The sequence below is a fragment of the Dendropsophus ebraccatus genome, chromosome 8 (genome assembly GCF_027789765.1).
Source record: "Dendropsophus ebraccatus isolate aDenEbr1 chromosome 8, aDenEbr1.pat, whole genome shotgun sequence".
Classification (NCBI taxonomy): domain Eukaryota; kingdom Metazoa; phylum Chordata; class Amphibia; order Anura; family Hylidae; genus Dendropsophus; species Dendropsophus ebraccatus.
Window position 1 is genome coordinate 50,900,763 of NC_091461.1, and position 16,338 is coordinate 50,917,100.

Consider the following 16,338-nt stretch of genomic DNA (forward strand, 5'->3'; position numbering starts at 1 on the left):
ATTTACACAGCATCAAATCTGCAGGAGATGTGTGAATGATACCCTGTTGCCCTGTGATCAGATTCTCTGTTCTTATGTGAGCACTGAGAGGGTTAATACTTGTCCAGCAAGTCTTCCAGGTGATGAGACTACAGCTATGTAGCATTGATGGGCACAGAAGTGTCTAGACAGAAGCGGGGGAGTGCTGCAGCATATTTCAGCATACCTTACCTCTGTCTGATGGGGAGGAAGTCGAGACCTTTTAAAGTCTTAAGAAATTAACCAATTCCTTGTCATGGGAAATGAGTGCACTTGATTTGAGAAGTGAAGACAAAGCGCCAAGCTGCCCCCAATTTCTGAATGTAGGAATGAATGAATGATTGCCATATGGGAAGACTTGATTAAATAAAATAGCTGCTTTCTTCCAAACACAGCGCCACTCTTGTCCTCAGATTGTGTGTGAACTACAGCTCAGAATAGAGCTAAGTGGTAATACTACACACAGCCTGAGGACAGGTGTGATGCTGTTTTTAAAGGGGGAACTATGTTTGTAAAATCCCGGATAACCCCTTCAATAAATATATAGGATGTGGTAACAAGGAATATGTATTTAGCGTTAGGTAAGAGATGCTCTGTTGGCCTCACAAAGAACGTAGTTTCAGATTTTTTATTTTTTTTTTAAATGGATCAGATTTGTTTCCTTTTCCCCTTTAGGGCCTCCGAGGTCTATAGCTGGGAACCACCTCTAGAGCCCGCACGCTATGTGTCCTCTTACTCTGCCTGCGATTGTCTCCTCATCTTTCAGACTTAACAGTATTAAGCTTTGGCGGCAAGCCAGGCTGTGCAATGACAAATAAAGGTGTAGCAGCATTGGTTAGCAGTTACACAAGGAGCAGCCATACTGCCAGATAAGAGTCCTCCTCCTGCACTGATTATGTGCGCCAGCTATGATTTCTATAGAAAGTATGAGGAAGTTATTACTGCTAAAACGTCACTCCGTTCACCTGAAAAAGGAAAAAAAATGTTTGTGGTCATAGAGGTCTGTGAATGTGACTTTTTTTTTTTTTTTTTTTAAACCATGCACATAGCTATACACTTAGTCAGACCACATCTTCAGCCTTTCCTGGTCTTACGTCATTTATGGGGCCTCAGCTTGCAGTGGGTGGTGATCTCTGCCCATTTAGATTTTGGAGGCATTTAGCTTTGCATGTTAATAGTCAAGGGAATTAACTGTTAAAAAAAAGTATATGTATGAAACTTAGGCCAGGGACCCTAGTGCTGCAGCATATGCTTCCTGATGGAGCAGCCAGCGTCCAGAAAAGCCTGTTTCTGCAGACTGCACGGTCATGGAGCCAAACAGGAAGTTAGAAACAGATGCAGCGAAGAGAGCTGGAGTGGAAAAATGCATATTGATTTGGAGATCAAAGACCCCTCACCCATTTCTTGAGATCATTAAAATGTTAAATACAATGACTGTATTCAGTGTATATTTACTGGGGAAGAGTCTTCACTACTAGTTGTGTATGTGTATCCTATTAGTGAGCAGCTGTGATGGCACGCTGATGGAGCGCCTCACTCATGATGGAAGTGTTCTGGAAAAGTTAGAATAAGGTTAGATGTCTCAGTTCATGGATCCTTTCCCTACTTCCACTCTGCTTGTGGCTGCTGCAAGATCTGAGGCCCTTGTTGCAGTCATGTAGCTTTATAAAGTTGTTGTTTTAGATGAAGTCAGGTCCCTAAAGACCTGGAGTAGATGTATGATATGGCATACAGAGCCACCTGGGCACCATGACTTTTTCTTTCTTGTCAAGAGCTCAGTGTTCTCATTGACACAGCAAAAGAGATGAGCATGCTCGAGTCCATCCGAACCCGAACTTTCGGCATTTGATTAGCGGTGGCTGCTGAATTTGGATAAAGCCCTAAGGCTATATGGAAATCATGGATATAGTCATTGGCTGTATCCATGTTTTCCAGACAACCTTAGAGCTTTATCCAAGTTCAGCAGCCCCAGCTAATCAAATACCGAACGTTCAGGTTTGGATGGACTCGAACCTGAACCCGGTTCGCTCATCTCTACACAGCAAACAACAAGAATAATCCAGGATTGGGGTGGGGGGGACTGAGGTTGTATGGTTGGTTGACTCTCCAAAACGAAAGCTCTTTGAAGTCAACTACATTGATTCCTTTTTTTTCTTGTGCTTCCAGTGTCTTATATGCCCGTAAATCTGATGTAAGAGCAGCAGCCTTTTTTGGGCTTAGGAGTCAAGTGGGTGTTCCTGCTACTGATGGCCGTCCCTATATGAACATGCATACAGCGATGACTGTTTGCCTTCAAGTAGCAGCGCACACTTGACTCATGTCCAGGGTGTGTGAGAACATGTGTTAAGAGAACACAAGCTGTACTGAATCTTTTCCCACAAAACTAAATCCATCTGCTCAGCTTCTCCTGCTCTATTGCAGAATGCCTGTGCACTCTGCAGCACTTTTTTTATGCAACACATTTACTTTAAATGGTAAAATGCTGTCTTCCTGCAGTGGCCACTAGGGGGAGCTTATTGTCTTCATATTGTCTTTGTTCAGTTGTATAAATGACTATTAAGCACTTCCTAATGAGTCTGCAGGTGTTCTCCAGAGAGGTCTATCAATCATGGCTGAGGGAGATGAGAAGCTTTTGAGAAACCCCCCCAATGACTTGCAGTTTAGGAAGTATAACACAGGTCCCCTTTAACTCTGTATACACACTAGATTTGTCATTATTCGTCAGTAAAAAAAACAGAACTTTGATTTCTATTAAAATTAAGAAATTGATGTAAAATTTTCCAGAATAGCCTTGAAGGCCATAATTGACTTTATCCATTAAAGAAAGTCCAGCCATTTTCAAAAAATTGCAGGGGGGGAATTTAATAAGGAGTCCTAACTTACCTCTCCTTGTACCTGGGTTGAGGCATGTTGACTCTGAGTTGTGATGATGTAGGGGGGAAATGCCTTTCCTGACTGATAGACAGCCTGCTCAGCCCATCAGTGACTAGAGTGCAGTGGCCAGTCCAACAGCTGGGTCCTGACGTGTAAAGCGCTGGAGTGGCGATATGGGGCTAAAGAGGCACAGGGGGAGGCGAGTTAATATATATTTTCTTTTTTAAACCCCTGGAAGACAGTCTTCTATTTATTTATTTTATCTTTGCAGTCTTGTTCTTTTATGAATCCTAACGTAAAGGGAACAATCGCACTTTGCAGGAAAATTTGCAAAAATGTTAGTTTCTTGTGTTACATAGTTGATAGAATTGATATTTTATATCCTTTTTTACTTACTGTTGTGTTATTCTTTTGAAAGGTTTTTGGACTCCAAACATAAAAACCATTACAAGATCTACAATCTGTAAGTATATTTTGATGTTGCTTCCCATTTCTAAACACCACAGTTGAAATAACAGAATTGTGGGGGGGAAGTGGCTGCCTCCTCATTTCTGTAGTCCGGCTGGATGGGTATTGTCTTACAGACTTGCATGCCTGAAACAATTAGTTGGAGGGGCCTAATGGAGAGTTGTGTGGCGGTGGTGGAGTGATGAGGTTAGATGGAATTTTGGCAGGCGTTCATGTTACATGATCTACTTTTAAATGACTTGGATGTTCGCCCATTCCATGGCCTGTGACCACGTGTTGAATTGGGAATAAAATATAAGACAGCGCATTTCAGCTTGTAGACTTGGGAAGCATTCTTGTGAGTCATACGGATGATCCACAACTGCTTTAGTTTGGAGTAGAGGTATTGCATAGATTTCACACATTCTGTGTTTAAGGCTACGTTCACACAGAGCAAAAGGAGCGGATTACACTAGGAAATATTTCTGCCTGAAATCAACTGACTCTGAATTCCGAGCAGAATATGAATTCCGAGCAGAATATAAGCAGAATGTAAGCAGAATCCCTGCGTATTCTGCTAGGAAAGTGTTCAGCCCGTAATCAGCTCTTGACAAATTCAGCGCGGAATACTCGAGGAATCCGCGCTGAATCCGCATGCATTCAGCGCTGAAATTCAGCGAGTATTTGGTGAGTAAACTAGACTATATCAGAACATATACTAGAATCCTCCTCCCCCCCCCCCTTTCCCCATTTCCGCGCTGATTCAGCGAGTAATTTCCGCTTGTATTACGCTTGTATTCCGCGCTGAATACGCTTGTATTCCGCGCTGAAACAGAAAATCAGAGCCCCATTGATTTGTATAAGCTTCCGCTAGCGGAAGAATGAACATGTTCATTCTTCTGGCGGAAAGCGGATTAGTTCAGTGCGGAAATTCCACTGTGTGAACTGCAGAGCAGAATTTCCATTCAACACAATGGAAATTAGCTCTGCACCTATTTTAACGGCTGAAATTTCAGCGCTGATTCAGCGCAGAAATTCAGCTGCTTTTGCTCAGTGGGAACGAGCCCTAAGGCTACGTTCACACAGAGCAAAAGGAGCGGATTACGCAAGGAAATATTTCCGCCTGAAATCAACTGACACTGAATTCCGAGCAGAATATAAGCAGAATGCAAGCAGAATCCCTGCGTATTCTGCTAGGAAAGTGTTCAGCTCGTAATCAGCTCTTGACAAATTCAGCGCGGAATACTCGAGGAATCCGCGCTGAATCCGCATGCATTCAGCGCTGAAATTCAGCGAGTATTTGGTGAGTAAACTAGACTATACCAGAACATATACTAGAATCCTCCTCCCCCCCCTTTTCCCCATTTCCGCGCTGATTCAGCGAGTAATTTCCGCTTGTATTCCGCTTGTATTCCGCGCTGAATCCGCGCTGAATCCGCGCTGAAACAGAAAATCAGAGCCCCATTGATTTGTATAGGCTTCCGCTAGCGGAAGAATGAACATGTTCATTCTTCTGGCGGAAAGCGGATTAGTTCAGTGCGGAAATTCCACTGTGTGAACTGCAGAGCAGAATTTCCATTCAACACAATGGAAATTAGCTCTGCACCTATTTTAACGGCTGAAATTTCAGCGCTGATTCAGCGCAGAAATTCAGCTGCTTTTGCTCAGTGGGAACGAGCCCTAAGGTGGTAAACACCAATTCTGACAGACAGCAGAACAAGACTAGTTTGTGACATGTATTTGATCTTACATTGTCTACAGCTGTGGTAGATGCAGCTAGCTTCTTGCTAAGAGATTGTCACATATTTTGTTTTTAGGATTAGATTTCAGAGAAGTTTCAGTCTGTAGAAGAGATTTAATTTTACATCTGAGATTTATAAGAATCAATTAGCAGAGAGAGGTGTATCTATCTTCCAGGAAGTGATGGGGGATACACCCCCTCTTCCCAAAAACCAGGGAATGACAGTGGTGATGATACTGTGCACAGTATGCACAACCTTGATGTTACAGTAGAGCTGTCCTCAACTTCTAACTTCTAAGGAGATGGGCGCCATTATAATTCAGTAGACTGCAGTCATAGCGGAGATGAAGGGGCAGAGTGTGCGCTGCTGAGCCCAAGGGGTCTCAGCACCTGTCCCTTCACCAGTACGCACTTCTGATGTGTCGCTATGAAATGTCAAAAGTTTTAACAAATGATAGTTATACTTTAAAACTAACTTGTCAAGTAAGAGACTGTGGGGAGGGGGGGTCTGACCTCCATACCCATCAGGGGACCTCTACACCCACTGACTCCTCTGTTTTGAATAAAGCTGCGGGGATGGTTAGTGACATGCAGAGCTATTTATTCTCTATTGAGCTGCCGGAAAGTGCCAAGTGTACTCAGCTCCCTCCGGTAGCTCCGTAGAAAATGAATGTAGCTACATTTACACAGAAAGATTATCTGCCAAAGATTTGAAGCCAAAGCCAGAAACAGACTATAAACAGAAATCAGGTCATAAAGGAAAACCTGAGATTTCTCCTTTTCAAATCCATTTCTGGCTTTAGCTTCAAATCTTTGGCAGATAATCTGTACTAGATTTTTGCAGTTAGAGGTCCATGGGCTTCCTATGTTATACATAAGGCTTTACCCCTTAAACGTGCCGCCTCTTGATGGGTTTGAACATCACTTAAGAGGTTACCTAACAATGGGCAGACATGTCATTCGTAGTCCATCTTCTCAAGCAGTCAGTCTGGAGCGTTTTGTCCTCTTAAGGAGCCAAGCCAGTAATGACATCACAAGGCTTTTGCACTGAGAGCCGTCCAAGATCAATGCCTGAGGTCTTAATTGCATATCTCTTTAAATAATGCAGAATAATGTGCTCGACAAGGGCAGGCCTCAGATAGGAATTAGGCAGAATTAGACTTCTTTTGTTACTAAGTAGATTTAGTTTGATCTAAAAATTGACAGTCCTTGGTGAAGTGGAGCCTTATTTAATTTTGATGACTGTATGCTGGTATTGGTAGAGATGGGTATGTCTGCTGCATGCTGAGCTTAGCTGACATGTTACAATGGAAGTGTCCCTGGATCTAACCTATGTCTGCTTCACTTGTAGATGTGCTGAAAGACATTATGATACCAACAAATTTAGCTGCAGAGGTAAGTGACGATATGCAAATAGTTTTATGTGGCCTATAAGTTAGCCATGTTGGTTTTATGTTCCATTGCATGGCCAGTGATTTTTTTTTTTTTCTTCAAGTCTGATGAATTGATGGTGTATTGGTGACATTTGCCATTAGAGAATTACATGGATAACATACAGATCTGTGACAGATCTTTATTTTTCTGCTTTGCCAATGAAGATTTACATGGAATTTTTTTTTTTTAACATAGAAACAAGGTTACAGAATCCACCTTCACGTGCATAGGGTGCTACTTGAGGATCTCGGCACTGAATCTGCAGTGAGATCATTGTCCAGTCTAAAACCTCAACAGTCACACTTCCATACAGTGGGCTCTGTCAGATCCTTGTTTGTGAAAGCAGCGAATGTTAGTGGTGCACTTAGACATACTGCTTCGTTCATTGAATTTATTGAAGCAAGTTTGAAGTTAAAGGTGTACTCCGGGCTAGGGGTGCTTTTTACTGTATGGCCGGGGAGTGGTTGGATATAGACTCTGTCGTCCATTTACCTCCCTGGTTGCAGCGCCGGGTCCCGGATCGCGACGCCCCGTTCTCCCGTCCCGCTGCCGCTTCCTGGTCTGAGCTGCGGCTTGAGACGTGGCGTCTCAAGTCACCTCAGCCATTCAGCAGTCTTAGCAGGGTCTTGACTGCTGAATGGCTGAGCTGCCTTGAGATGTCACGTCTCAAGCCGCTGCTCAGTCCAGGAAGTGGCAGCGGGACGGGAGAACGGGGCGTCGCGATCTGGGACCTGGCGCTAGAACCAAGGAGGTAAGTGGACGGCGGCATCTATATATCCAACCCTTCCCCGGACATACAGTTAACAGCACCCCTAGCCTGGAGTACCCCTTTAATGTATTAAGTCTTTAAAGGGAAATCCCATCAAAATGCCTAATGCCATAGATACATGTGAGCATCATCTTCCATTGTAGAGTGTGTGAACCCCTTAAGTACTGCTGCTATCACTGCCATTAATATTCATAGCCCATTGCTTAGAATAAAGTTTTCAGTGGCAGCTATCTGACCAGTGTCATAAGGGTCTCGATTTTCTAAGGAGCAGTTTTATTATTTAATTCGGAGGAGGTCTAATGTCTGACTTAACCAGTGACCTTTGTATACAGGATTTATTTTGCCATATTTAATTCACCAAATAAAAGGTAATGTTTGCTTTTTGCAGTTGCACAATATCCTTTTGAAGACCACAATCCACCACAGTTAGAACTAATCAAACCTTTTTGTGAAGATCTTGACCAATGGCTAAGTGAAAACGACAATGTAGCAGCAATCCACTGTAAAGCTGGCAAAGGGCGTACAGGAGTAATGATCTGTGCTTATTTGCTACATCGAGGCAAGTTTCTAAAGGCACAAGAAGCATTAGATTTTTATGGAGAAGTGCGGACCCGAGACAAGAAGGTGAGTGACCTGAACTGGACCAGCCTGCTTATAACTTGAGCTGTATCAAGAGGATCTGTCTAAGGTCCCCTGCACACTGCCGTATCCTCTGCTCCGCATACTGTCTGCAGCTTTGAACAGTATAAGACATGCTGATTTTCTATGGCCCTGTTCACATGTATATGATTTATTTTTATTTTTTTAATGGATTTGTGTTTGGGCTGCGATTCGTTCTGCAAAACGGTTAGACCTGCCATTATTTGGTCTGTATTTGCACTATTGCCTTACCAGTAGAAGTCATAAATGTCATATGGATGAATTATAGATGTTTTTCTTTCAGACTACATTGGGGACACTGGATAGGTGGTTTTGTGGTCTGCAAACTATAAGGTAGTGTGCACTACAATTCCCATCATGCCTGGACAGCCGAAGCTAAAGCTTTGGCTGTCCAGGTATGATGAGAATTGTAGTTTTGCAACAGCTGGAGGGCCGAAGGTTCCCTATCCCTGCCTTCGATATCCTCATAAAACTGGAAATGTTACATGGGGTGATGTGACTAACCAAAGTAATCGGGTAAAAGTTTTATTAAGCTGACAAACCGTGCGTGAAAAGAACTAAAAGCATAGTCCACGTATTATGCTGGGTTCACACTGCATTTTTAGCATAGGTTTAATGGATCCGTTTTTTTTTTTTTTTTTTTTTTTTTAACGGACAAAAAAAAAGTGTCAGCAACGTTTTTGTGTCCGTCAAAAAAAAAAAAACTGATCCTTTTTTATAATGGAAGTCAATGGAAAAAACGGATCAAAACAGATGCACACAAATGCATTCGTTTTTGCAATCCGTTTTTATCATCCGGTGTTTTTTTTTGTTTTTTTTTTTCAAAAAACGGATGAAAAAAACGGATTGCAAAATTGCAGTGTGAACCCAGCCTTGCCTGTTCGGCTTATGACTGTGAATGCATTGCTCAAATATGCTAAAATATATTCTTTTGTATGTTTAGGGTGTGACAATTCCCAGCCAAAGGCGCTATGTATATTACTACAGCTACTTGTTAAAAAATAATTTGGATTACCGACCAGTGGCACTTCTGTTTCACAAGATGATGTTTGAAACTATTCCAATGTTCAGCGGAGGAACTAGCAGTAAGTATGACCTGTATATCTAGTTGCTCGAATGACCCTTACATTGTCATTTTCTAGTAATGGTGGACATTCTTGTCATACTTCTGGGAAAGTGTCTGTGGCCAAGGTTCCCCACAGGAAGTAGATGCCTGTTTGCTCTATCCTAGTAATTTACAGTGGAAGCAAATTTGACTTTGACATTTTGTTAGAGAGAAGGTTAAAGGGGTATTCTACCCCCCCCCCCCCCCCCCCCCCAAAAAAAACACTTTTCTGGGTTGTACATACCCCATAGGTTTATGTACTTGCTGTACCTGTTTAGCTGTAAAAGACTATGTAATCCTGCATGATTAAGAGAGCTGCCAACCCATTGTATAAAAGCACCTTTACCGCACATTAAAGATGCAAGAATCTGCTTTTTAGTATCCTATTGCTGTGTGAACATGTCTGTGCTTGAATTTACAAGCTCTGTTTGGAGCTGGGCTCATCTGGTGCACCTATGACAACACTTCCTGCTTTATGGTTCAGTGTTGTCTTGGGGACATTATTTTGAATTCCTGCCTGCTCTGGCAGTCACTGACAACTGTGATGACCCACAAAATGTCATCAGAAGTTCTCAGATTGGGGTACACCAGAGTGCCCCTATGCACGCCCTTTAAAGGGGTTTACCAGGCTTACAAAAGTGGAAGCTTTCTTGCAAAAACAGCACCAGTCTTTTTGCCAGTTTAGGTTTGGTTTTGCAGCTCTGTTCCATTTAAGTGAATGAAAGTGAATACCACACCCACACTGGTGCAAGTAAGTAGCTGTTTTTCTTATCCTGGATGTTATCTTAGTGTTCGGAGGAGACGTTTCTGTGGCCCATGCTGTGGACTCCTTCTGGCTGTCCTGGTGGTTGCTGTACAACATGGGATTTGATTACAGGGGTTATCTAGGATGAGAAAAAGCACAGGTATCATCTTTCGGAACCAACACTACCCCCTGCCCTCAGGTTGTATGTGGTTTTGCAATTCAGCTCAATTTACTTCAGTGAAACTGAGCTGTAAAACCACACCCAAACTAAGGCCGAGTGGTGGCTTTTTTACGCCTAGATAACCATTTTTAAATTCCTTTCATTCAACAATCTTACCATCATGATGCACAAATGGATGAGATGGATGGATATTGATGAGAGATTTAGTGATTTAGTCTTAATGTAAGAATGTTCTTCGTTGCCCATAGCAGCCAATCACAGCTTTCAAATAAGTTATAAGCTCAGCTGTGATTGGTCACTATGGGCAACATAGGGCATTGTTACTATAAGATAGCTTTATAAGTCTTAACCCAGTTTGTGGTGTGATTCCCCCCACCACACACACACACACACACACACACACACACACACACACACACACACACACACACACACACACACACACACACACACACACACACACACCTCTGTACCCCTCAAGTGCTGATAAACTTAGATGGCTTCAGTGGGTGGGAAGTTAGACCCTGTAGACTATGTATAATGGCATGTATAGCTCATATCCCTGTGTCTTGGTGTTGCAGAGCAGTGAACTGTAGAATGTGTGAACACCGAACATGTTTAGTGATTGCAGTGTTCAAAAGCCCCTTTAGGGGTCTAGGGGTTCTTATTTTTTATTTTTTTTATTCAAGACTATAGACCCAATCTGTACTATTGTCCCGATTCTGCACACCACTATGGTTTTTCTGTGTCACTTTGTGCTGTGGGTTCACCGCCTCCACCCTTCCTGTTCTGAATATTTGAGGCATTTTGGTTTTGTGCACCTGAAAAGTGTGACCTAGCCCAACCATGAGCTCAGTTTCTGATTATTTGTGTCTCTAATGTAATAAAGACTCTGGTCCATGTTATAAGACTTACATGTCCTTGCTGACCGGTATTGGACATTCCGAAGCAACAAGGGCGGAATTTAGAATCGCCTGCAACCTGCCACCCAGCCCCTGGCTAGATTACTGTTGTATAAGGACCTGTTCAGACTTAGTGGTTGTCTTGCTAATAGAGAAAAAAACAAACTCTTTGGGGTGGTCTTGCCAACTTCATGTGGCTGTAAAGATCCACAGATACCCTTGCTTTAACTTTGTGTTGTTACTGCCTGTCCTGTCCTGGATTTATATACACTTAACATGAATTGAGCAGCAGATTAGCTGTATGTAACCTGTTGATAGATTCTACTATGCCCGTGTGGCCATGCCTTGATTTAGAAGGTCTGCTGCTCTCTTAAAGGAGGTGTTTTTTAAAATCCAGAGGCAGGCGGGAATTTGATTACAAGTAGGAACTTACCTCTCCCTGTGCCCAAGGTGAGTGGTGGCTCCAGGATCTCTAGCGCTGACACCTCTCGACCCGGCTGATGGACTGGATGTTCAGCTAGTCAGTGACTGGGGCGGAGCGCTGCTCCAGACACTGATTGGCTGATCAGCCTTTTCATCAACCAGAACAGGCCTTTTTCATGAGTCATGATGTTGTCACAACTCTGGGATGGGGGGATTTGTTCCAGGGGGGTTTTGAGACCAGTCCTACCACTCACCACGGGTACGGGACTTGTAATCAAATTCCCCCTTGCCCCTGCTGGATTTGGGGAAAAAAAATGCTGGACTTCTCCTTTAATATTTCTCTTAATATAAGTGAGGCGTTTCTGTGCCTTGAGGGTGGTCTTATAGCCCTCATTGCACCGCTCTGCTCGCCCTCTGACTGCACATCACCTTATAAATATTAATAATGGTGCTCTGCAGTGAGTTACATCCCTACAGAAGGTCATGAATCCTTTAATCCACTATCTCGGCTATACATATATCCAGTGTAAAAGTTAAAGGTGTTGTACAGCACTAGAAAAGTGCTTTTTTGGAGAAGCAGCACCACGCTTGTCCATGTGTGGCATCCATCCTGAGGCCCTCCAGCTCTTTAAAAACTACAATGCCCATCATGCCTAAACAGCTAAAGCTTTGGCTATCAGGCATGTTGGGAATTGTAGTTTTGACAGAGGACGACAGGCTGAACGCCTATGCCGTACACAGCATGTGCATATGTGCAGCAATGACTCTTATAATCCTGTATAACCCCTTTTTAATGGCAGCATTGTAAGTTATGGCAGATTTATCAAAGAAGACCACTGCAGTAATACATTTTTTGCAACATAAACCTTGATCATTGTTAATGCAGATGTGGAGACCCCTGCTGATCACTAGAATGAGAGGCTGAGGGATGTATGGAGTCTGTACACCACTTAGTTCACTGGCCCAGGGGCTGCCTAATGTCTGCCCCTTTACTTGGTCACCTTTTTGGGGTGTCTGCACCCAGACCACAATATCTATTGAAATGAAAATTACTCTTAGGGTGCGTTCACACTGACATGTCAGCTCTTTGAATGGAGAGCAGATGCGTACGAGGCATCCCATTGAGACACTGAGGCAGGCGAGATTCTGTGGCGGGAGCTCCGCCACGTAATTCCGCCTCATTTTACACGGTGTGAATAACCCTTATGCTTAGGGTCCTATTACAAGAAGCGATTTTTAACAATTAACGACCAACGATAAACGATCACAAACGACATTGTTTATCATTTACCTGAAATCGTTCACCATATTATACAGAACAATGGCCGTTAGATATGATCGTTATTACCATCATTATTGCGATCGTTACTATGATCGTTTATTCCTTCTGATCTCAGGAAAACAATGAACAATGCGCAATTACACTGAATGATTAGTGAAAAAATGCGGAACTTGAGCGAACGAATGTGGAATTACAGCAAACAATTAACGATAATTTTAGGTTCAGATCTAAATCAACGATCAACGACATAGGAATGATTTTTCAATCGTTGCCTGCAATTACACAGAACGAATATCGTTTAAATTCGAACGATATAACGATTTTTCACACGATAATCATCCCTTAGGCATGGGACAAAACTTTGCAACTATTAAGAGACGTGGGACAGATTGTGGTTCTCTCTCCTATAGCTTCAGTATAAGTCCCAATATACAATGACCAACCCATATGCTGTGAGTTTTGCGGAAAATCAGACCAAACAAACTAGTATACATAATAGCTGTGTAGATTAATGCCAAAAGATCACTGATTTGGCGCTGTGCTTGTGTAAAGATGCTAAGTGGCTCTATATGAGAATTGAAAGACATGATTATTTTCCCTAAATTTTTCTTTTTACATTTACGCTGTTTGTTCCTTCCGTAGATCCCCAGTTTGTCATCTATCAGCTGAAGGTTAAGATATTTACATCCTCCACAGGACCTACAAGACGTGAAGAGAAGTACATGTATTTTGATTTCCCGCAGCCTCTTCCTGTTTGTGGGGACATAAAGGTTGAGTTTTTCCACAAACAGAACAAGATGATGAAAAAGGTTTGTGAATTGTTTCTTAAGCATCTGACCAGTCTAAAATTGTCATCGCATTATACAATGTACAGCATTATTTTTTTTTTCTTCGTTTATCTTTTTTTGATAATGGTTGAACACCCCCTTCCCCTTTTATGTATATATTAACATTCTTTCTGCTCTAAGAGCATTCCTGGCTTTTTTTTTTTTTTATTTTTTTACTTATAATACAGTTACCATCCTGGTTGTTTTGTTACACTCTACTACAAGGCCAGATAAATGGGGACAGTGGGTGGTGCCAGTTCTCCCAGACTGTTTGCCTTTATATAAAGACTTTTTGCCTGATGGAGCTGAATTGAAATTCCATACACAACTGTAGCTGTGGTGTTTTTTTTTCTCCTAACCCTGTAATATTTATTTCACTTTTTGTACATGTGGGCTGCTATTTTCTGACCTTTTGAAGAGGTCATTCCACAGAGAACTGCTATTGTCTTATACTGGTGCCATCTATATACACTTTACAGCTGCTTACTCTATCCTCACACACAGAACAGGAAGTCCCCGTTTAGTTTTAATGGTGAGAATGAAAACTGCAAGATTTCAGGAGTATTTTATAATGTTGAAAATTAGAAATAAAAAGTCGGCAAAAATTCCGAAAAATTTGTTTAACATATTAAATATTAAGCTGTTATTTTCTGATGATGACTTTTTTCCCTTTAACCTCTTAAGGACGGAGCCAACTTTCGTTTTTGTTTTTCCCTCCTTGTGTTTAAAAGGCCATAGCATGGCCATGCGTGGTGAAATTGATAAAAAACTGCAATTCTTTTTCTTTGGTGGGGGGGGTTTCGTTTTTTATGCCGTTCGTCCTATGGAAAAACCAACATGTTATGTATGTTCCTCAAGTCGTTACAATTAAATCGATCTGCAACTTGCATAACTTTTATATTATTTGATGGCTTTAAAAAATTAAAACCTACAGAAAAAAAAATGTTCTTTATAATTTCTCTATGACCATGCTTATTGAGGGGGACGGATCCCGCCACTAGACACCGGGGAAGGCTGCATTTAAGACAGTTTGATGCAGCTGTCATGTTTGACAGCTGCATCGAACAGTCTTAATTAGCGGGCCCTCTCTGAAATCCTCTTGCTGACGTATGCCATCCCTGTACGGCATATGTCCTTAAGAGGTTAAGGATCATGGTAAAGTGTGATGGCACCTTTTACAGCAGTGCTACCGTTGGCATATAGAGAAGGGATGTGTGAAATATACTGCAAATTGTGGCAGAAAAGATGAGGAATGAATGCTTTAACCTAAAGGACATGTAGCCTCCCCTGATGTGCCTGTTTAAGATGGAGTATGCTACGATTGTGTTACATATTTCTGGGCCTGCAGTACAAAGTAGAAAATGTTGTACCTACCGGCCCAATTCCTCTACAACTTCATTCTCTCCCCCCCCCCCCCCCTTGCCTCCTAAAGGTCATCATTCATTTTCCATCAACAGGCAGGTGAAGGCTTGTTTTTTGCGGAACCAATAATTCCTTTTGAGCGATCAGAACAACGAGGCATTGGAGCTAGCTCAGACACTGGTCGCTGTCAGGGTTTGGCTCAAAATCTGCTCATGTGATGGCAGTTTTAGAAAAGAATTGTTGAGAGCAGTGAATAACAGAATTTCTTTTAGGGTGGATTCACACACAACTATTTAAAGCTTTTTATTCAGTTCTGAAGGTGTCAAAGCCAGAAGTAGATCTAGTAGGAAGTGTAAATCCTTACTGTATTTCCCATTCCTTTTGGCTCAACTGAATGAAAGCTGCCATAGAGCTGTGTGAGACCACCCTTATGTGTTGCCTACCGGTACATCATACATTACGAGAATAATAGAGTTTACACCAACTAGTGCTCAGTTTTTTTCTCAAGTTGTCGTCATTGCAACATGTACACCACTAACCGTATAGAAAGGCTGTGATTGTGGCCAAGTCTTTTAAATTCTAGAAAGTACAGCCAATAGTACTCAATGAGGTAGACTAGGCTGACTTTAGTTTGCGCTAGTTTTCATTCACCTTGGTTTTAGTAGATCTCCGCTAATATGTAATCCATTGCTAAAGTCCGTATCTGAGCTGCCATGTGTACATAGTTCATATGTAGTTTACATTATCGATGTTTCTGTACTTTTTTTTTTTTTTTTTTTTTTGGTTGTGCATAGAGAAGAGGGTATTTACCAGATGTCTTGTTGGTCAGCGTTGTATGGCATTTTTTCCGTTCTGTTTTTTAAGCAAAATCCAAAAAATATTTAAAGAGTACCTGTCATTTATAAATGACTTTTGACGAAGATCTAGCATGGGAGAGAGCTTAGCGGCTATGCACTCAACTCCACAACCGCCACCCAATTCTGACACTTTCGTTTCATTATAGCCTGAGACAAAAGTGTCAGAACTAGAGATCGGCCAAGGAGTCTACTACTATTGTAGCGCTCTTATCCAGGCTGTATTTTTGTATCAAAGGGGCCTTTGTTGTGGGACGCGCTGCAATCAATAACTTTTCTAATGTCAAAAGTTATTTAGAAATAAAGATACTCTTTAAAAGGAATGTGAAATACAGGCTAATTCAGAAAGGATGGTGCAAAAGTAAGGCCTAGAGTTTAACATAAGTGACTCATGGCAACCAAGCAAAGCTTTCATTTTCAAGAAGCAAATTTAAAGAGTATTTACATAGTATGACAAAATGGCGGAATCAAAGCAAGGTAAAGCTCTTTGTGTGTTGGAATTTGCAACAGCAAAGGTAAAGTCACTGACGTAATTGTGTAGAGAGACAAACACAACACAATACTAACATCTGAAGTGGGTAAATGTCTTATTCAGATTGTATAAGCCTACACGCCCCTTGATGGTTCCTGGATTCATGTGGGTACCTAACCTAAATGGGGAAGCACTGGGCGGCAACCTCTATCACCACAACACCAATGCCCATAAAGGAAGGG

At 42.0% G+C, this 16,338-nt stretch overlaps 1 protein-coding gene across 1 annotated transcript in view; it reads left to right on the top strand.

Annotated features, from left to right (window-relative positions):
- Nucleotides 1-16,338, top strand: part of PTEN (phosphatase and tensin homolog) — a 41,318-nt gene that overhangs the window by 19,351 nt on the left and 5,629 nt on the right. Inside the window, exons 3-7 of the mRNA XM_069979081.1 lie at nucleotides 3,311-3,355; nucleotides 6,432-6,475; nucleotides 7,672-7,907; nucleotides 8,887-9,028; nucleotides 13,224-13,390. Coding sequence (XP_069835182.1) covers nucleotides 3,311-3,355; nucleotides 6,432-6,475; nucleotides 7,672-7,907; nucleotides 8,887-9,028; nucleotides 13,224-13,390 — 634 coding nt within the window. The remainder of the gene's footprint in view (nucleotides 1-3,310; nucleotides 3,356-6,431; nucleotides 6,476-7,671; nucleotides 7,908-8,886; nucleotides 9,029-13,223; nucleotides 13,391-16,338) is intronic.